Raw genomic sequence first — 20,831 nt, forward strand, 5'->3', positions numbered from 1 at the left:
GGGCCGCGGCTCGCCCAGCGGCGGAGAGCGGCGCGCCCCCTCCCCCAGGTCAGTGCTGGCGGGCGGCGGCGGCGGGAACCGCCTCGCCCCTCCCGACGCGGCGGCGGCGGCGGGCGCGCGCGCGGGGCGGGGGAAGGGAGGGGAAGGAGGGCCGGGCCGCGCCGGCGGCGCTGCGGGTGCCCTCGGCGGCGCCGCGCACCGCCCGGAGCTGCGGCGGAGCCCGCGCCGCGGCAGAGGCGGGGTGCGCAGCCCCTCGTGGGACAATCCCGGGGCGGGGGGGCCCGCCGCAGCGCCCGCGGGAGGGGTGTGGGCGAGCCGAGAAGGCCTCGACTGCCCTTCCCACCGGCTCCGATCCTGCGGCGAGCGGGAGGGCCCCGCGCCGTTCCTCGCCAGGAGGGCGCAGTTTCGGGGCGAGCACCATCCCCGCCTGTGGGTGCGAGGGGCGATCCTCAGCCCCGCGCCTCCCCCCACCGCAGGGTGCCCCTCTGGCGGCCGGAGCGGGGCGGCTGCCGGGCGGTTTCCGCGCCCCCCCCCCCCTTATCCCGTGTTGAGGTGTCGGTGCGCGGGGGTGACGCAGCAGCGGAGGCCGCGGGACGGGGGTGGGGGCCCGGCCCCCCGCGCTGCCGGCGATACCTCCCGCCCCCGCCAGGGGCGCCCCTGAGTCGCGCGGGGCGGGGGCGGCCCCGGCAGCCTTGCTCTGCCCGCGCGGGCGGGGCTGCCTCGCCTTCCGATTGGTCGGCTTGCGGCGCGCTGTGCCCGCCCCCCCGGCACGCAGCCAATAGGAGCGGAGGCCTCGCTCCCCGGCCTCCCTTCCCCCCGCGGTTGCCGCAGGGGCGCTGCCGAAGGCGGTGCGGTCGCTGTTTTCCTTGGAGCGGAGCACGGCGGTGCGGGGGCAGGGAAGGGGCGGGGCGTCCCGGCAGCCGGGGCTGGAGGGCCCCCGGGGTAGTGTGGAGGCATCCGGACTGCGTGGGCTGGGCAGAGCTGGCGGGCTGGTCTTTGCCGGTCCGGCCCGCCCGCCCTACCCGTCCATGCCGGTGGCTGTGCCGCAGCAAGCCGGGCCTCCCGGCCTGGGGAGGCAGCAGGCGTGGCTAAAGTGTGCCGTATTGCTGAAGAGACGTTGGAAAATAAATCCCAGTTCTGTGCCTGCTGCTCGGAGGTGGCGCCTCCTGCCCTGTTGTGGTCGCCCTTCGTCCTGCTTTCTTCTTGGATTGCTGTGTTCCGTTCGTTCTGGCTTGGTCTGGCTCAGGCCCCTCGATAGAATTGAGTCTCTCTTTCCTTCCGGCTTACTGTAAGCCTGTGCAGTTGAAAAATCATTCCTGGCATTACTGATCCCGGATGAGGTTTTGTTGGCTTTCTTAGCTAACAAAACCATTTTGAGTCTCTTTCTGCCACTTACCACACACTGCTGGAGACTTTACCCCTTGCCCCGGGTCTCCACCACCTGGATTGTATTTGCTGAGTTTCTGTCAGCTCTTTATCCAGGAGGTATCAGGCCTTTAAAAAGGTAAATATGCCTTGTCCTGGACAAGGTCACATTTTAAATACAGAACATGTTTAAAATGAAAGTAATCGTTTATCCCAGTAAGTATGCCAATAACAGGCTTCTAAATTGGGCAAAAAAAATGTATGAATGGAGAGTATGTAAACATATAAAGTTAAGCCCAATATCAGTCCATCTAGGTATCCTTGTCAGGATGGAGGCTTGTTCCACAGCACACACTATGATTTGCGCTTTAAATAAAATGTTGATCTGAACTATTAAGTTAAATGTATTTTTAGTATTGAAGGTCCTCCTTCAGTTTTTGAAAAAAAATCTGAAATGGGCAGGTTTTTGAACTAGGCAGCTTAATGACTTTTGTTGCTAACTTTGCTGAGGATGGATTTTGTGTCATAAGGGAAGTGTTCTTGATTAAGGAAACCAGAGGAGGGCAGGGACTTATCACTGAGTTTTTTCAGCAAATGAAACACATCCTCTGAGGTATTGAGTCTGTGAATATTTTTGTTCTCTTAGCTCACACAATGTGGTATAAATATAGTAGGGTTGCTCTTAGTCTGACTGCCGGCGTAAGGACACTGTTGTGTTTCTGCTGCACGGCCGCTCTGCAGGGAGGCCTGGCCGTCCCTGGAGCACCAGGATGTCGTGGCAGGAGCAAGGCTGTGAGTCGGCTCCATTCTCCTTGTGCTCAGGACAGATGGCTGGGGCTGGATCTGTGCTCGGCTGTTCATGGCACAGCAGCTGGAGCTGTGCTGAGCAGTGTGTGTGTTCTGTAGGTGACATTCCCATACAACCACGTAGTAATCTAATTGGTTTTATGATATATATTATGTATATTTTATTATTTATTGCAATGATTCACAGCCTCTGGTGTCCTCTTTAATGTGTGTGCTTGCTTCCTCACAAGCAGTGGGGTTACTGAAAGTGCAGGCTGCTGCTCAGAATGAGCAGCCAAAGGAAAAGGAGCCCATTTGCATATTGACACAGCAACCAGTTCTATTTTTTCACCACTTGTTGCAAGCATGCAGATGTGTTTTGACCTTAAAGAGTTTCTGTAGGATAAAAAAAATCTTTTTATTCCCACCAATGTCGTGTGCTGAGGGGTACTAACACATGCAAGAGTAATATGGACCATCTTTTAGGTAAGAGAGAAGTAATATTATTTCTTTCCAAAATGTTGATGGATGACTTTCTTTGTTTTAAATACGGTTCAGAGGGAAGAAATGAGACTGAAACTTCTGCACCTTCAGACAAGATCTTTCCACCCTTTAGCAACAATACGCCAATGCCAAAGCTTTAACAAAACTGGATGTCTACTATTAAAGCTGGATAATGAAATTGAAAGAACAGCTCACACAACAGCAAAGTCTTGGAATTTGTATGCACTGAAACCTGCGTTCCCTTGGTTGACAAGTCAATGTTTGCAAGTCAGGAATTGGCATTTTCTCCAAGGATTTCTGTCCACTCTGGAAAGAAATGTTTATTATCAGAGTGGGGGGGCTTTTTTCTCATCCTGGAGACATTTGGGTGTGAAGATGATGGAAGACTACAGGATCAATACAGAGTGGTTCAAAAAGCTTAGGAACACATCATCAAGATTTTATGCAGTTGTATCAGCTGGTAAAATTGTCCCCAAACCCAATAACCAGCCAGTTAAGAGGCCACCAAAGGCACCGAGGACCAAGCAGCCATCCAGAACCAACCTGCCACTCTCAGACATGGAGGTGAGGTATAACATTTACAGTCTTTGTGACATTAAGGGAGTGCATCAGTTTAATTTAGATTCAGATTTGGGTTTAGATGAACGTTTTAATGAAATTAACATAATTGTTTGGTGAGGAGGACTTCATTATTTACACTAGTGTTGGAGCTTTGCAAGTAGAAGCAAGCTTGATAGAAATTGGCTTGTCTGGTATTTTGAAGGAATGGAAGTTTACTTGCAATGTGTTAACAAAAGTGGAGGGAAGATGAGTGGTTGTTATAAAGTGGAAAGATGAAGTGCATTTAAAATAGTTTTGACCAGTGCTTTCAAATCACATTTTCTATTGAGAAACAAAGTCTAGCTTTCAGAATAATTTAACTTTCTCTACATTTCCTTGCTTATCCAGATCTACCCAGTTTTAAGGTTTCACTCAAACAGAAATAAAAGTGAAAGTAAATAGTATAAAGCCTATATTCAGATTAGGTTTCAAATGGGAAACAAATGTGCAGGTGAGGCCTGTGTTACCTGAGAAAAATCATTCCATGTGTAGAAACAGCACCTTGATTATCAGACCGCGAGGTGTAAAGAGGAAATGCGACAGCGCGCTGGTTCAGGTGCAGTGCGGTACGATAAGGAAGAGCAGTGCACATTTGTTTGTAGCAGTATCTCCTTAAGATAGCTCTTAGCCAAGCCAGGCCTTAAGTACACTTGAACATAGGATTTCCATGGTTAATCCTGGTGTCAGATATGTTACTGCTGTTCTCAGTCTAAAACAAATGAGCTCCAGGGTGTTCTTAGTAAAATAGTATGATAGATGAGACTAAAACAAGCATTGTGCCTTCAGAAATAGTTTCCATGTTGCAAAATATATCTATTGCATGTTCTGAATGTGAGCAGAGAGAAGTTTTATGAAGTTCTTGCCTTCTCATAGCTTCCTATTAGTATTTTGTGTGGTAAGCAGGTGTATGCTTTAGTGTAATATAAATAGGTAGTTGTAGGCAATTTAGTTCCCACTCATATTTTCATGTTACTTTGGAAGGGGAAAGTGAAAAATATTGGTCCTGAAATGCTACATAACGTTTCCAGCTTTTTAGTCGTGCTGTGACATTACATTAAGAGTTTGATTCTTCTTGGTTTTGGGTGAAGCGACAACATTTTTGAGGCTTTTAAATGACAGCATAGAATGCAAACAGTTTCTTTATTTGACATTTTCATACATATGTGGAAGTAACATGCAGTGCAATTTTTAATTTTTTCCATTGTGAAGAAAAGGAGAAAATACTGCCTGATACACTAAAATAATAATATACTTGCTGAGGGAGCTTTAGCATGGCAAAATGCTGGGCCAGAAATCACCTCTAATATTGCAGGCCCTAATGCTGAGGCCATTGCCTTGGGGACATATGATGGGGACAGCAGTTGCAGGCCCACTCTCAAGGTTCTCAGTTAGAGAACCCTGAGGATCTGTGGAGTTTTCTGTCTGGGAGGGCCTGACAGCTGGCACCTTTCTTTTGCAGAGCACTTGGTGGATGGGGTCCTTCCCATCCTCCCCAGCACTGGTCTTGATGTGTTTTTACAGGCAGAGTGCTGGGCACCAGCAGTGATAAATTGTTGTACAGCCAGTTTTTCAGGATAGATAGAGGAGTTCCTTGAAAGCAGCTACGTGGTTTAGTCAGTCCATCAGTGAGTGGTACCACTACTTGGATAACCTGGTACAATCTGATGGCAGGAAAAGTCTCTGAGCTAATTCTTAATGCTACAGCCATCTAGCATGGAAATAGCTTGAAATTCAGGCAAAGACATAGTATTTACTACACTTTAGATAAAGGCTCATTCCTGTGGTGATACGAGGACTGAAGTTCATCCTGCAGGTTTTCTTTCTTAAATTTTTTTGTATTCTAAAAGTGGAAGAGATGGACTAAGGGGAGTTATGGTTCCATGAGCCTGTACAATTGCTGGGGGCATGATGATACAGAAAATGAGTTGTCAACATACTTAGCTGTCCTTAGGAGCAGCCATCCTGTGTGCTGCTCTGAATAGAATCTCACTAACTCTGTTGGCAGAAAGGAGGAGGACGTGAGTAGCTTGAGTTCCTTTCTAGCACCAGTACAGGTGCTGCATTCTGGGGTTTTTGAAGTTTGCAGGTGAAAGTGTTGTAGCAGAAAACATGGCATTAAAGTTCATCAGCCATTTAGCACATCTATTTTAAGATTAGCTGAGTCACTGATTAGAGTAGATTTTTTGGCTGTATTTTCCCCAGCACCCATAGACACGTATTTTAGGTGTCCTAATCTCAAATTATGCCTAAAGATGAATGCTCTGTAGTAAACAAGATTTTTGTAAATATATAAGTAAAACAGTACATTGTAACAAAAAAAAAAAAAAAAAATCTTGAAAGTAGTTCATATCCAAAATCCTATTTCAGGTATGTAGCTTAGTGGAAAACCTCTGGAATAAAGTATAGGAAGCACAGAGCAGGATAGAGGTTTTCAGATTGCATACTAACTACAAGATGAGAATTTGCTCCCTTAACTTGACAGAAGTTTCATGGCAGAGCATGTGCTCTTAAAATAATCAGAGCTTTTTGGAAGAATCTTCAGATTCAGATGTATAATTGGCACTGGTGATTTAGCGATTGAGAGTGGATTTATACAGTTGAAATTGTGATAATGAAACTTGATACTTCAAGGGAACTGAAAACACTGTTCTGTTCCACTGTTAATTCAGCCTTCTAGCACAGTTATGGGAATGTGCCTACAAAATTCCTCTCTGAATATTAAAATTACTTTGAAAGCTTATTTTCTGCTAGTGGTTGCTGAATTAAGATGATGTGTAAGCAAAGCTTTGCATGTGATAGTAGAATGTTGACATTAAAAAAGAAAAGTTCAAATGTGAGGTTGTGATTCTAATGATTGGTGACAGGCCCCCGCAGGGAGCAGAGCCCCTCTTGCAGCCTTGCTGTTTGACAGTGTATGAGTGCTGCAAGAATGTAACTTAGATTTTAGGTTGAAGTGTATTGTGGGCCTAAACGCCTGCAGATGAGCACAGTTCTTTTGTTCATTTGTTGTTAGTTACATCCCCATTTGTATTAGTTACAAAAAACTGGGAAGTGACTGATCCACAGTGAAACATTGCTTTCTGGATATTTTCCACTACATTGTACTGAAAAACAATTTTGTAGGTCATACATGGTATCAGAACAAAGAAATACACTTCAAATGGGCAGTAGAAATTGCAAATCAGTTTATTGTGACTTGTTTGATTATTCAAGAAAATCTCACATCTCCTTGCAAGTCAGCATTGTTTAAGGTAGTGGGCTATTGGGACAAAGTGTCCATGGCGTTCAGCTGTGGTGTTAGTGCGGGAGGCAGCCGGGGCGGGGCAGGGACAGGGACATGGAGATGGGCAGCGCCTGCAGCCGGCCCGGGGGGTCGGTGCCGCTCTGTGCTGCGGTGGCTCAGCCCAGGCAGTGCCTTGGTGCATGGCAGAACACCGTGTTTGTGGTTGGAGCTTCTGCTTCATAAACAGACTGGGATAGTCAAACACCATGTATCTTTAAAACACTGATGTTAAAACTGCTATCAGGAGTGTGTTGCCTCTGGTTTCAGTGGTCAGCCAAGTATGCCATATGCCGTGGGATGGGAGAGCAGCAGCAAGTGCAGCTCTACTGTTGAAGTATTTGATTGGCATTCGGGGAAGAGGGATTGTCTTTGTGACTCTGTCACAGGGGGTTTTGTGGTGACTTCACTTCTGCTGTCTGGCTTTCCTTGGCTTTGCCACTTCACAAGGAGCTTGTTAGTGTGTGTACACCGGGTGGACATCGTGGCAGTGATACCACAGAGCAGTGCATAAATGAAAACTGTCATTCTCTTAATAAATTTGAAGCTAACAGTTGTCTTATTATCATCTTGCTTCAGCTTTGGCCTAACTCATATCTCTATTCCTTTGGCACAGAATCTGATGCAGTGCACAGCCTTTGCAACAGCAGATGAATATCATCTTGGTAATCTGTGTCATGACCTGACTTCACATGGATATGTTGAAATAACAAGTTTGCCTAGAGGTAGATTTTTGAAACATATTAAATGCAATGTTATATCTTGGGAAATAAAATATGGGTGACGGATATAATTTTTATAACTTTATGTAATTCTTATTCTGATAATATCCTGGAATATATCATACTGGCTGTAGAATTATTTCTTTGCTTAAAGATTCTATTTGCCTAAAAATCCCCACAACAAAACCTTTCAGAATGGCAATATGAGCAGCTCTTGCTCTTACCTCTGGTCATTTTTCCCAACATTACAGTTACACTAGAAGTATAGAAAAATTATGTGCATGCATGAGAAATAACTTTGGAAATTGATTGATACAGAGAATTTCTATAGACATTCACTAACTATTAGTTTTTGAATGTTTTATTTTAATTAATCCTTCAGTAGTGAGGTAGTGAGTACATCAGCTGTCAAAATAATTTTGTAATTTGAAGTGTTGAATCTTCTTTCTGTACCCAGATTTCTATTAATGTAAATCACAGAGTTGGAGAGGAAGGGATGCAAGAGAGAACCTTGCTGACTAAGTGAAATGAAAAAGATACACACATTAATGTTTAGTTCCCGTAAAGAGAATGTTGTTGATACTTCATTATTGGGCCAAGTATATCCTAGTGATTGTTGAATCAAAAACAAAATAATTGATTCTGGTTTCCATAGAAAGGATCTCTGAAGACTTGGGAAAGTATGGGTTGGAAATAGCTGCAGTGTAGTACTAAAGGAAAACAAATGGATCTTATTATAGCTTAAGGAACCTTATGCCCTGGAACAGCTGTGATTTCATATGTCAGTACTAGAATGCCTTTTCTTCTCCCTTTGAAAGAAGAAATTATATGAAGCTAGGAGGACAGGCAGTTCATGGACATCTCAGTAGGGCTTATCAAAAGTCTGTCTGCCTTTCAAATAATAATCTAAGTGCACTAATACTCCAGTGGGTCTCTTTCAAGCACAAGATTTACTAATGATTGTCTTGTTTGGAAAGATGAACATGAAAGACAATACCCTACTAGAATGTAGGCTTCATGTTTCTTTGTAGTTTCTTTGTATTAAAACCAACCCTGGTTTCACAGCTTTGGGATAGAAACTTTGTACAACCCCCAGCATGACTGTGAATTAAACGTTACTGTTGATGTTATTTTACCCTGGGAGTGTCGGTTTTGCCAGTTCCTTTTATTTCATGGTGTTTTTGACTCATAACGAGTCCTGTTTATCAAAGATTTGGAGGAAGCAATGATGAAAGGATATTGGATTGTGCCAGCAGATCTGAAGTGTTGTGATGGTTGGCATGTGCATGTAGCAGTGGTTCATTACCAAGCCAAACACTGAATCTGGGAAAATAATTTTTAAAAGTATTACCACATAGAAATTTAAAACAGCAGTTACTGTGTGAATTTGTTGCTTTGTAATGTTTTTCCAAAGCATTATTCTTGTTTTTGACCTCTTTAAAAACATTTTAGAAGCAGATCCTTCACCTCCACTTAAAGTAGACTAAATTCTCTTCAATTGTGGGTGTTTTGGCTGGAGTGGATAAATAAAGATATGGCTGGTATTTGAAAAGGCAAATGTGAAAATGTAGACAAATGCTACTACCATGATTAACTCAAACTTCACACCTAAAACTACTCTAGTTATTCATCCAATTACGTGTTTGTGAACTGGAATAACAAGTGGAAGAAAAGTCTGTAAGGGCTCATTTAAACCAGCCGTGTAGTCCCAATTCTGATATTAGCAAAAGTGTATCTGGTACTTGGTCATGGCTTTCTGCTGCCTCAGTCTTCCTGGCCTCTATGGCCTGAGCAGTAAAGCAGAAGGTAGCATTTGTACACAGGCAGAAGTAAGAACATTTGATACCCTTGATCACTTGACTTGTGATTTTCCTGCAAAGGCATTTAAATTTTTAAGGCTTAGCTGTTAGGCCCTCCAAAATCTTTTTGAAGTCTCACTTCAAATAGAAGTAGGGGGCTTTTCTGGTCCAGCTTCCATTAGTGATGCAACAAAACGAGTCATGCTGATGTGAAACCACATCAGGACTTCTAAAACTTTATCTGTGTTAGTGAGTGGCACAGTGGAGAAGATTTGTAGAAGAAAAATCAAACCCCTGTTTTGAGAACCCAGTAACCAAATTTTGTGAGTTTGGGGATATTCTATTTGGACTAGTTCTGGGGTAATCCTTTGCAACAAGTGCCCCATTAGTGGTTGGAGTACCCCAGGGCCTTTTTTTGAGCTTCTCTTTCATTTTAATTTAATGCAAAACCCCTGACATTTTATGTACTGTTGTGCAGTGCACATCAGAAGTGTGGTAAAGGAGGGCGGGTGGAAGGTTTGTTTCAAAAGCACACTTCTGATGTGCAGAGAAATGCAGGTGTAGGCTCTCCTGTCTTGGGGGTACACTCTTTCAAGTTTCTGACTGGCAAAGTAAAGTCAGCACAATTTGAGTGCAGATTAATCCCTCAGTGTATAGAAAAGAAGAAGAGCTTGCAGGCAAGCAGATTTGAATGGTAATTTCTCTGCAACTGTGCATAACTTCATAGTTCTATCACATTGCATGTCCACTTCTGTATTCTGTTCCTGGTTATTGGCAATGTCTGCATCAGTTTTCTTCTTATTCTTTTGTTCTTCAAGGCTGCTACCTTTCATTAAGTGAAGGTTCTGGTGAAGCTCCCAGTAGAGGCCCAGTCAGTCTAGAGTGTGACAGTTCAGAGAAGCCGTGTAGTTTGATATTGTACTTGGTCCCTGGCAAGTGTTTCTATCAGAATAATAAAATGTGGGACTGGCTGATGTGGTAGTATGCAACTGTTGAATTACATGCTTACAGCTATCAGCTGTCATGTTTAGGAGTTTGACTAATTATTCCATTTTTTTCACTTATTTCAAACCAGATGCTGCAAATGTTTTGGTGGTCAGTACTGAGAAATCTGCAAAAGAAGATGATCCTGGCATAATTTTTTTCTTCAGGTAAGCTATAAATCATGTTCAAAACATTATGTCATTAATAGTAATGGTGTGAAGGAAGTAGTGCAGCTTGCTAGATCATTGTATCATATTACCTCATGAAACTCAAGGAATAACTGTCCAGTCAAAATGATTTTTAAAAAATCAGAATTATTTAAATGGTTAAAAAACACCTTCTCATGTTTTTTCATTGAAGTATGGTTAAAAAGCAACTAGTATGTGATCTCTGTGAGATAGTTTTAAGTTTCTTGATTCACAATGACAAAAATTGCCACTGTACAATTTGAGTATTCCATTAAAATAGATTTAAAACAGTATGATTACACTCAGTTTTTCCTTGAATTTACAGGGAAGGGGCTGTTGTATTTTGGAATGTGGAAGAGAAAAGTGTAAGTAAAGTGAAACTTGGTTAAAACTGCATAAGCAGGTGTTTTGTCAGTCTCACAAAGCTCAGCACGCTAGAGGTCTGTTTGGGAGATTGATCTTTCTATGAAGGGAAAAAACTGATGGATTCTTCTCCAATGAGTGCAGGTTCTTGCCTGCTACTGCCCTGAAATGTGTGGGCTGCTGATACATCACTTTTGAAACTCATCTACTCAAGACAAAAATCTGAAACCTTAATCTAGTGAGATTGACAAAAAGAAAATTCTTGCAGGTCTACATCCTGAAAAATATATCAGAAAAATCTACCTGCGAATGATTGTTTGAAAAGCACTCATGTAATAGAAAATACATTAGAAGAAAAGGATCATTCCATTCTATTTTAAGTCAAAGCTATTTAAGACCTGTTTGTATAACTTCGAAAGAAAAAAAAAAGAATTATAAGCAACTCTTTAATACTGTTCTGTATTTTTACCTGTGAGCAGTTTTGTGAAGGAAGTTTTTTATTGGTTGGTATAATTATTCAATATGTTGCTGACATACTGTATTTTAGTGATCTTTGCTGACCTAGAAGGGTATGCCAGAGGAATATCTATTTAAGTGAATATATTTATAGTTATTTAATGTTTTAATTGTATTTTTATTACTGTGGTTAAACTGGATTCTAGATACAAAAAGTATTGACCTTATCTGTAGACAGAGTATGTGAAATTAAAATATGTATTAAATAGATGATACTGATATGCATGGACATTGACAGAAGGAATTTCATTAGAGTAAATGAGAACACAGAGCAGTTGCTTCTATATGTGATCAATTTCTAGATTCAAGTTCACTTTATCTGTTTTGGAACTGGAATGTTTCTGATTTCCTGTTTGTTTGGGGAGTGTCAGTGTGTCAGGTGTCCTACAAAGAGATACCAGTTCTCACTTCAAACCTTGCCTGTAGCACACTTGGGATGCTGTGGCTGTAACTGCACTACTGATTCACAAGTGTTACTGAAGATCAGCTGACTTAACTCCTGACAATCTTTGAGTTTGACACCTCAGCCCACCGGAGTACTCTGAAAATTCTGCTTTTGTTGTACATGCTTAAATACCTTTGAAATTTTGATACCTTGTTTTCCTGGTCAATACTAGTATCAGTAGTTGGTCCCTTGCTAGCTTTATTTATAAAAGAGGAGGAAAATTGCCTCTTTCTGCTTGTTGAAATCATTGTCAGAGCTTTAACTGCCAAATGACTTGCTCAAACAGAGGAAGTATTTTTATGGACATGCTTTAATGAACTGAAATGAAATGAGAAAAACCCCAAACTGGTCTGTAGAATAGAAACTGAAAGTAATTCAGTAAAACAGAATGTAGAGTATCACTGCAAATGGACAAAAGTACCCCAGAATGACTAGTAGGAGAAAAAAACTATTTTAGATTAACAGACACTTAACAAGAGAAGTAACAAATACAGACTGATCACAAAAAGAGATATAAAATACAAAATAGCAGTTTCAAATACCTGAGTAGGAAGGTTGTACAGCAGCTTCCTTACCAAAATAGCAAGAGCAAAAAGGAAAACTTGCTTTGAGGGTTTTTTAAAAGGAAATTGTGTGACGTAAGTGCCCGTAATAGCAAGTTTGCAGCTAGTGACTCCAGAACACCTAATTAATTTTACTGTGTCACAACTAGTCGCTTATACAAAATTAGGCTGGGCCTAGAAGCAATGTGAGGTTTGCACTGCTGAACTGTCCCTGGACTCTGTTTGGCTGAGGTGACTGGCCTCAGAGCAAACAATTCCTCTGTTTTTATACTCGTTTTTATCACAAGACTTGAATTATATGGCAAGTCTTAGTCATGCTAATATTGAATTCAGGATTATGACAGGAGCATTTTCAGCTGTAGGGTTGAGGGGGTTTTTCAGTGAAAAATGTTACTGTGTTACATGATAGTATCACCAAAAATCTTGAAAGCAATGGATAAAGCTAGCAGTGCAAAGAAAATCTGTCTTGTGGATGATCCAACAGATTTTTTTTAGAGTATTTAACCTGCTTTATGCTTTATGAAAATTTATAGGGTACAGTTTTGTGCTAAAAGATTAACTATGATCTTTTATTTTTAAAATAGAGTGCTTTTTAAGTATGACTTAGCAGACAATTGAATTCTTTACAGAATTTAGGCATCAAAAGTGTATTGTGGTTTTGTGGTTTGGTTTTTTATTGGCTGTTGTGGAGCTAAATGCCTTTTAAAAACTTGTAGGTGAGTGCTTTTTTTAGTTCAGAATTTGTTCTAATTGTAGATTATTTTTTTGATGAGAGTCTGGTAGGATATAAAAAGGAACAAGGATGAGAGATCCTAAGTCAGGTGTCAGAGCAGGAAATTTTGTGTGAGAAAAGGGCTCTTTCTTCCTGCACCAGGTTTTAGTGTGCTGGAGAATAAAGGAGCAGTGTGATTACTTCTGCTAGTAAAACTGCACATTTAACTGTTTACAGGGATGAATGTGGCAGCTGAAACAGTTTTTCCAGATTTTTGTAGTGGTAAAGGGTTTCTGCAATAAAAGTGGCCTCTGGTAGCTGAAAGAAGACTACTGATTTCAGCAGCAATCAAAAATAAAACTACTGATTTAGCAGCAAACTAGTAATTTCATCAGAAACAACCACCTAATGTACTTCTGAAAATTCATTCCCACACTCTGCCAAAATTAGTACAGCTCATTGTTATAATACTGAATACATCCATGTTGTCCTTACTGCTGCTGTGGTTAATCCTTAGCCCATTCCATGGGTGCCCATATAAAATGAACATTTCAGTTTTCCCAGATTCATTGCAGTTGTTCATAGCTACAAATTGTTCTCAAACCACAACTAGTTTCAGAAGTAAACTATGTTAATAATAATTTCATTATTTAGCACACCTCTTCATTGTTAGGTAAATAACTTCAGCATGAAGGTTGCATTCATGAGCCTGCCCTATGCAAGTTCTTCAGAGTGATAATTTACTGCCTGGTGACTATTGCTGCAATTGTCTCCTTAGATGAAGAATATCATGCGAGTGCTCGAGCAGCACGAAATTCAGCCATATGAAGTTGCACTGGTCCATTGGGAGAATGAGGAGCTGAACTATAGAATAGGAGAGTAAGTATCTTCAGGCATTCTGTATATAAAAGCTAACAGACACCTAAACCAAATTCAAGCAAAAATCATTCAGATAGTAAAAATATACTTGTCCTTACTTCTTTTCCAAAGAGTAAAATAAAGAAAACAAGTAAATCTGACTTGACAAATGTTGCTGTCTTGGTAAACTTGTAGGTAGTGGCCTTTGTGATTTGCTTATACAATAGATCTTGTAAACAAGAAGCCCTGCCCACACAACTCTCAGCAATCCCAAACAGAAACAATGTACGTCACAGCAAAAAAACTAATGAGCATTACTGAGACGAGTCTGATTTTAAAGAGGATGCTGTCTATAAGCTTTCTCCGTGTATCCTTAAGGTTCCTATACAAAGATGTAATTTTTGCATATCCTTAATTTTCTAGGAAAGTTACAACTTGATTATTGTGTCATGATAAACCTGGCAAGTTCTCTTTCCTTGTTAAATAATGTTTTTTTATCATGGAAAGAAAATTATCTCTACAGAAATATTTCACAGTGAAAATGATTATATAAATTCCCTGTAATTTTCCAACATCACCAAAAAGCAACCCCTAGACAGGACACTGCTAATACTAGGAACTGAACTAATGAGGTTCAGCTTATTTAAGGTAACCTGATAAGGAGACAGGTGTTGGGTTTTTCCTAACCATTTGAAAACTGCATGTACTATTTAGTTGTGTAATTTGTGATTCTTGACCTGCTCCCTTGTGCTTATGCATGTTTCATAGTGAGATTGACATGAAAAATTGAACAAGTCTTTTGTCCCCTTTTCTTTGCTCCTTGCCCCTTATGCAATAGAGGTTTTAGGGAAACCAACATCATAGTGGGGAGGGAGTAAGGTTGATAAGAGTGACACCAGAAAATGAAAACAAAGACAACAGAGGAGCTAAAGAGCAAGAGAGAGGCCAGCAGCCTGCTTACTCTGAACTATCTGTGTGTATGAGCAATGCTATAGTTACCATCACAGTTTGCTGCACTTGCATTTACCCCTATAAAATTTGGCCATAATATTTGTCTTAGACTGAGGAACTAATTTTCAGTGATTTGTTGTGAATATTGTCAGGTTGAACATGAGTAAAATGCAAGGATGGGGATGATTCCCATACAGACATGGCATGCCTTATCTAAATAAACAACCAGCCTTTCTTGCACTGTCAATTACTCTTTAAATGTTCCTATGCTGGTGGCTCAGTCAATGAAGATGCTTCAATCTTGTCTTAACAGAGGTCAGTCAAAGCTCCATAAAGGACAAATCCTGTTAAATTCTGAGCTGGATAGTGATGAAGTTGTTCTGCAGAAATTTGCCTTTTCAAATGCTCTTTGTCTTTCTGGTAAGTTAATATTGTTCATACTATGTAGTCTATGCTACATTGTGAAATGTCATTATAAGTGGGACTTGTACAGTGACAGGCTGGAAAAGGCTGGTATCTGGTTTAGACAAACTGTGTAAAGAGTGATTGTGCTTTAGATTGAGAGGATTTGTTTTCAATGCTTTTACCGTGTTTTCTGTAAATTGGAATTGCCTTATTCAATGTAAACCATTTTAAAACTGAACAAAGCACATTAACAAACATGCTTTGCAAAAGATACACTTTCTACTGAGCGTTTCCCACCCTTGAGAACTGTCCTAGGATAACAATGAGTGTAGAGTTCAGTACTAGAAACCTCTCATTAATCTTGGGTAATTCATACTGACATCATTTCCCCTGACAGAAAAGCTAGATGTCAGCTAAAGAAGTGATACAGGGCTCACTATTCCCAGCTGGGGAGGTGTATCAGTAACACATAGGTGGACCAGAGTCACAGATAATGTTTTGCAGGCTTATTAGCCATGGTAGCAGACAGTGGGAGGCACTGTGAAGAAGTCAGACTCACCAGTCATGCTTGAGCAAATAACACCTGTCTGCTGCTTCAGACCTTGAGTGATGTAGGACGTGGGAGTTAGGAACTAGCAGCAGTAAGGCTGTCCTCAAAAAGGCCTTTAAGGGAAGTCTGGTCTGTCTACCTCTGTTGTCTTTAGGGTAAATTCCAGGATTTCAGTAGTATTTTGGGGAAGTGCCCCTCTACACAGGAGAGAAACAGAATGCACATTTTTGAAGTGCTACACCATTTGATCAAGGAGTACGGTGTAATTAAATGTTTCCTGACTGTTGAAGGAAGAGCTTTTGAGAAAAAAAGCATAGTTTCCTTATTCATAAAGCCACTGTGTGGAAGGGTGCCTCCTAAAAGGGAGCAAGAGATTTATTCCCAGGAGATAACGTTCAGTAAAAATAAAGGAGGCAAGTATAGTTGCTATTTATGACCAGCAGAAACCAACCTCTGTCAAATAATGGGTGACAGATTAAATGCTCACTGGCTGGTTTTTTTTCAGGGACTAAATTTAAAGTCATTTAAGTCAGTGACTTGGATTAGGCTTCTGTATTCAAAAGATGAGTGTGCAAAATGCTCAGCATTGGGTTTACTGCTAGTGTCCTGACCAGATGATACTATTGATTACTACCACAGAAGAACTCATTTTGACGATTAAATCTTCCCTGATGATTTTTTTCGAGTTGAATGGGGTTAATTTTTGATCTGTTGCTATTTCATTCTTGGCTGGGAATCTGTGGACTAAAGAACAAGGCCCGAGTTATCACCTTGTAGAAACATTTTTCTAGGTTCAAGCTGAGGCATAGCAGAATTTCTGTTGCCAATGCCAGTGCTGAACTCAAACTTCCATAGAACAGAAGTTAGTATCTTCAGTAACAGTACACTCCCCTAAAAACAAAATAGGAGATTGCTCATGTTTGAATTGAGCTTCAACAGGAACAGGTGGTGTGTGTATACAAGCTAACTCTGTGGTTGGAGCATAGAGCATCAGTACTGCACACATGGAGAATGAGAGTGTGCAGGGCACTAGAAATGCAGTGACATGAAGTCAGCCTGATGCCAGCATGGCTCATTATCTCCAGCCTCCTTGGAATGTGGTTTTCAGAGGGCTCACACGTCCAGTAGAACACTTGGACACACAATTTCTGAGCTGAAGCAAAACCTTTCCAGGATCTGATCACTTGGAGAAGAAAGCTGCACTCATGGGGAAGCTGGTTCTGTGTGCAGGGCTGTGTCAGTGCCCAGCCCGGATCTGTCCACTGGTACATGAACAGTGATTGTGTAGTACAGACTGTGACTTCCTGCAAATAATGGCTGTAGGCATCGACATGTCCTGTCGGCAGATTTAAAGTTATAATTACTTGAAAGCATTTGTACCTCTCAGAGTCTTCTGCTTTGTCATCTCTCTGTTGCAGTAAAGCTGGCTATTTGGGAATCATTACTGGATAACTTTGTGGAATCTATCCAGTCAATTCCTGAGGTAAGATCTTGTTTGTAACTCTCCCCTCATTTTCTCCTGTGTTTTGTAAAAGATCAATCCAGATGTAGCTGAGGATAGGGAAAAAGCAACTGAATGTGCAATGCATTTGATGGTAAATCCATCAGTGTAGAGAAGCTCAGGACACCTGCAAAGTGGTTGGACAAGAAATCATCAGCATTTACAGGGCTGGGAGTGGGGTTCTGCATTGTAATGTTTCCCATGTTGTGCCACTGTCACTTGCTACTGGTGAAATGTATGTGTAACAGGACAAGCAGCATTTAAAAACCTGGCCAAACACAGTGTGTGCTAACTTGAGCTGAAAATAATGTGCTTTGATTTGGATATAATGAAGAGTTTGAGCAAATTACTTAAAAGGTTTTCATGAGACTTACAGTACAAAGCCCATATGATGTTGTAAATAAAAATGAGATTTGTAGGGTTCAAAAGAGAAAACGTTTGGTTTATTACTTTTATATGAAGAAAATAAATGGTAATACATTAATTATTGTAAGGAGAAAGTCTGTAAAAAGGCTAAGGGGTGGCAAGATAAAAGAACACTGTCATGACTTTAAAATAAAAACAGCAGGAAGGAGAAACAAATGATCTCTTGTTCAGGAAATCATTTATAGAAAATGCCCCAGTATTTCTGTAGTTACTGATGACGTACTCAGTGATTTATTGAGAAGCCTGGATGAACCAGTTGCACAGTGATATTCTTAGAAAGCTAGAGAAGCAAGGCACTAAGCAAGCAAAACTAAAATGTTAGTAAGTACAGTATGCATTTAGATTCTAAGATACTTCAGGCTGTAAAACTCTGGACTTCTTAACTCCCAGTACATGTTACTTGATCAAGCAGTGAAGAACTTCCTACTTTTCAGATTCTAAAGTCAAGAAGGAAGGTGAAACTCTCTCATGCAGATGTGATGCAGAAAATTGGAGAACTTTTTGCACTAAGGTAATGTTTTTGGTTACACCCAAGACATTGTATTACACAGAATGTAAAAATCACGTTGTGCATGATACAAAGAGGAGAATACACACTAAATATAGCAGAGTGAGATGGGGTGGGAGAATTCCTTCTTTTGACTGGAGTCTGTGTGCTATTTACATTAGTAAGGGCTCACCACTCACACTGGCATTTCAGCTGCAGGATTATCTAGGCAGTATATCATAAATGACCAAATACCAGGCCCTTCCTGAGTCCAGCAACGTCTCTTAACTAGTAATTACACTAGATACTACAGCATGTAAAGGATATGAAGAGAAAGGTGGGTAGATAGAACTGTTCACTACAGCCTAGAGTTGGTAAAAATCTTTCGTGAGTTCTGTTCTTCCTTTGATTTACTCAGAAACCACTGCTAAGTTACTGGATTTAATGTTTTCTCCTCCTTCAAGTGAAATTTGGCCTTTGGCAATACAGACCATTACATACTCTAAGAAAAGGGGGGAAAATCCCACCAAAATCTCCAAGGTAAAATTATAAAACAATTCCTATTTCAAATCCTGAGGTTTATATCCTTACTTAAAGGACTGATCAGTAATCAACAATGACATTCCAAGTATCCAAAGGTTTATGTTAGCAATACATCGAAGGCAGGAGATTTTAGCTTTTAGCCTTTATGATCTTAGACCTGATTCTGAGGGATATTCTGTGCTCACACATCCAGCATGCGGTACCAGTCACATTTAAGAGTTCTGTATTGTTACTTTGTGTACTGCTTCAGTGATCTGCCAGCATAGTCAGGGACCTCTCTACAGGTATCAAAAATTAAGGAAGGTGACATGTTGAGGAGGCAGTGTTGGCATAAGGCAAAAGTCATTTATGTTCAAAACAGTCCCATAGTAGAGTATTCCCAGAAAACTTCAAGAGAAGTGACCAACTTTAAATAATCACTTCAGTTGTATTTTTACTATGAAAGGAGATTGTTTTCATATTCTATGTAGAATTACAGGAAAATGTTCTTATTTCATTTTACTGCACGTAAATATTTGCTCCTATATTCACCAAGGGGAAGCCTGAACTACAGTAGTACCCATTCTTTTTAGACACCGTATAAATCTGAGCTCAGACCTGCTAATAACACCGGACTTCTACTGGGATAGAGAAAAACTGGAAGAGCTTTATGACAAGACTTGCCAGTTTCTCAACATTAATCGTAGAGTTAAGGTGAGTGTCTTATTGTGAGAATCTTCCATGCTCAGATCAGTTGTCTTTGGCTCAGCAGGGTCACAAATTGCTCCATGAATATGCTTTAATTGCAGAAAGGGAATAAATAATAAGATATTACACACTCTCCCCTTTTGCAGGTGTTCTTAGCCCACTTGCACCTTTACCTGGTTTATGTTAAACTATTTCACATGAATCGTTTATTTCCTGAGCCAGTAAATTAGGCTTTAAATAGAAGAACTGAAAAGTGGATTCTTCTTACTGACATGATGATTCAGATCAGTTCTTGAAGGGTGACATAATGTTTACTGCTGAACCAGAATAAGAAGCATGAAAACTACCTCTCCTGGTGGTACAGCAATCATAAATGTTTAATTTTGAGGCATTCCAGAAGGCTGTATCTTTTTTTGCTTGTGACTGTTTTCCTGAGTAGGTATCACCCAGAAACACTTCAATACCTGTAGATGCATATCTAAATTAATATTCTTCTGGGGAACCTATCAAAATAACAGGTTCATTCATACTGAACCTTGTTGCTTGTGCATGTTATCTTACAGAATTTTCTGTAACTTTCTGTTCTGTTTTGCAGAGGTGTTAATCCCTTTCTAGTTCTGTGGAGTGTGTTTCCCTATGGAGTGTGTTTCCCTATTTAGAGATCTGATTCCGTTTCAGGAGTCCAGATCTGTGATGTTGGCAATTGCTTGCAGGTAATGAATGAAAAACTCCAGCACTGCATGGAGCTGACAGACCTAATGCGGAATCACCTGAATGAAAAGCACGCGCTGCGCCTTGAGTGGATGATCGTAATATTGATCACCATAGAGGTTGGTGGGGCTTCTTTCCAATATTAAGAACATAATAACAAGTGCAATTTCTGTATTTCATAATTTGAGAATTAAGATTACAGTATTAGTGTGATGTACATGCGGATTAGTATTTGTTCCTTGCAACTTTCAAATTGCAGCTACAGTTACTTCTCAGATTATCTGATTTATAGTGTAAACTAGTTTAAAGATTTTTAAGTAAAATAAAAATTTGTGTGTTTGCTGTTCTACAGGTTCTGTTTGAACTTGCAAGGGTAGTTTTCTGATGACAGAACAAACTCAGGAAGAAGAAAACAGACAAAGCAATAGAGAACACAAGCCTTGAAAAATTCTGATCATACGCTTCTGGAGAATCATGAAATTGTGTCTCTTGATAAATCTCTAAATCTTCTACTCAAATAAAAAAAAAAATTAAAAATCAGTCTGTGTACATAATTCCCAACCACTGTACTAATAATGTTAGAGAGAGGTTAACCTATGGATGAGTGTCATCTGTGCTGACTGTATTTGGTGAAGGACTCTACTGCTTTCTCCCCTAACAGTTAAAATGATGCTGAATACTTTGCTACTTTGAGTATTTCTGATTGATGATGTTTTCCCTCATGTTTACCAGCTCACTCTTGGAGAGCTGCAATGCTGTCCCAAGCTTGGACATAGCATTACTATTTGTTCTCCTGGCAAGATTTTAATAGACATGGCAGATATATTTAATGTTATGTTCCATCCCATCAGAAAGTGTTTATATACTTGTATGGGAATAAATTTA

The 20,831-nt window shown here is 40.7% G+C and overlaps 1 protein-coding gene across 3 annotated transcripts; it reads left to right on the top strand.

Annotated features, from left to right (window-relative positions):
- The first annotated feature begins 28 nt into the window (after nt 1-28).
- On the top strand, nt 29-20,831 carry RMND1 (required for meiotic nuclear division 1 homolog). 3 transcript variants are annotated; one of them, XM_083856884.1, is made up of 12 exons: nt 29-47; nt 2,704-3,219; nt 7,152-7,260; nt 10,132-10,207; nt 10,554-10,593; nt 13,606-13,706; nt 14,950-15,056; nt 17,010-17,074; nt 17,953-18,029; nt 19,121-19,241; nt 19,949-20,065; nt 20,299-20,819. In XM_083856884.1, the coding sequence occupies exons 2-12, from the start codon at nt 2,719-2,721 to the stop codon at nt 20,329-20,331; spliced, it is 1,347 nt and encodes a 448-aa protein (XP_083713010.1). In that variant the 5' UTR covers nt 29-47; nt 2,704-2,718; the 3' UTR covers nt 20,332-20,819. The 3 variants fall into 3 exon arrangements, with proteins under 3 accessions (XP_083713010.1, XP_083713011.1, XP_083713009.1); XM_083856883.1 differs by lacking the exon at nt 29-47 and having other exon boundaries at nt 2,665-3,219; nt 20,299-20,831; XM_083856885.1 differs by lacking the exons at nt 19,949-20,065; nt 20,299-20,819 and having other exon boundaries at nt 19,084-19,135.

This window comes from Zosterops lateralis (assembly GCF_965231275.1).
Source record: "Zosterops lateralis genome assembly, chromosome: 3".
Classification (NCBI taxonomy): domain Eukaryota; kingdom Metazoa; phylum Chordata; class Aves; order Passeriformes; family Zosteropidae; genus Zosterops; species Zosterops lateralis.

Excerpts from the sequence above, each read along its gene's own strand:
- RMND1 (XM_083856883.1), top strand. The coding sequence starts at position 2,680 with ATGACTTTCTTTGTTTTAAATACGGTTCAGAGGGAAGAAATGAGACTG. Across the intron at positions 15,057-17,009 it reads AAATGCTCTTTGTCTTTCTG|TAAAGCTGGCTATTTGGGAA; the intron begins GTAAGTTAATAT and ends TCTCTGTTGCAG. Across the intron at positions 17,075-17,952 it reads CTATCCAGTCAATTCCTGAG|ATTCTAAAGTCAAGAAGGAA; the intron begins GTAAGATCTTGT and ends CCTACTTTTCAG.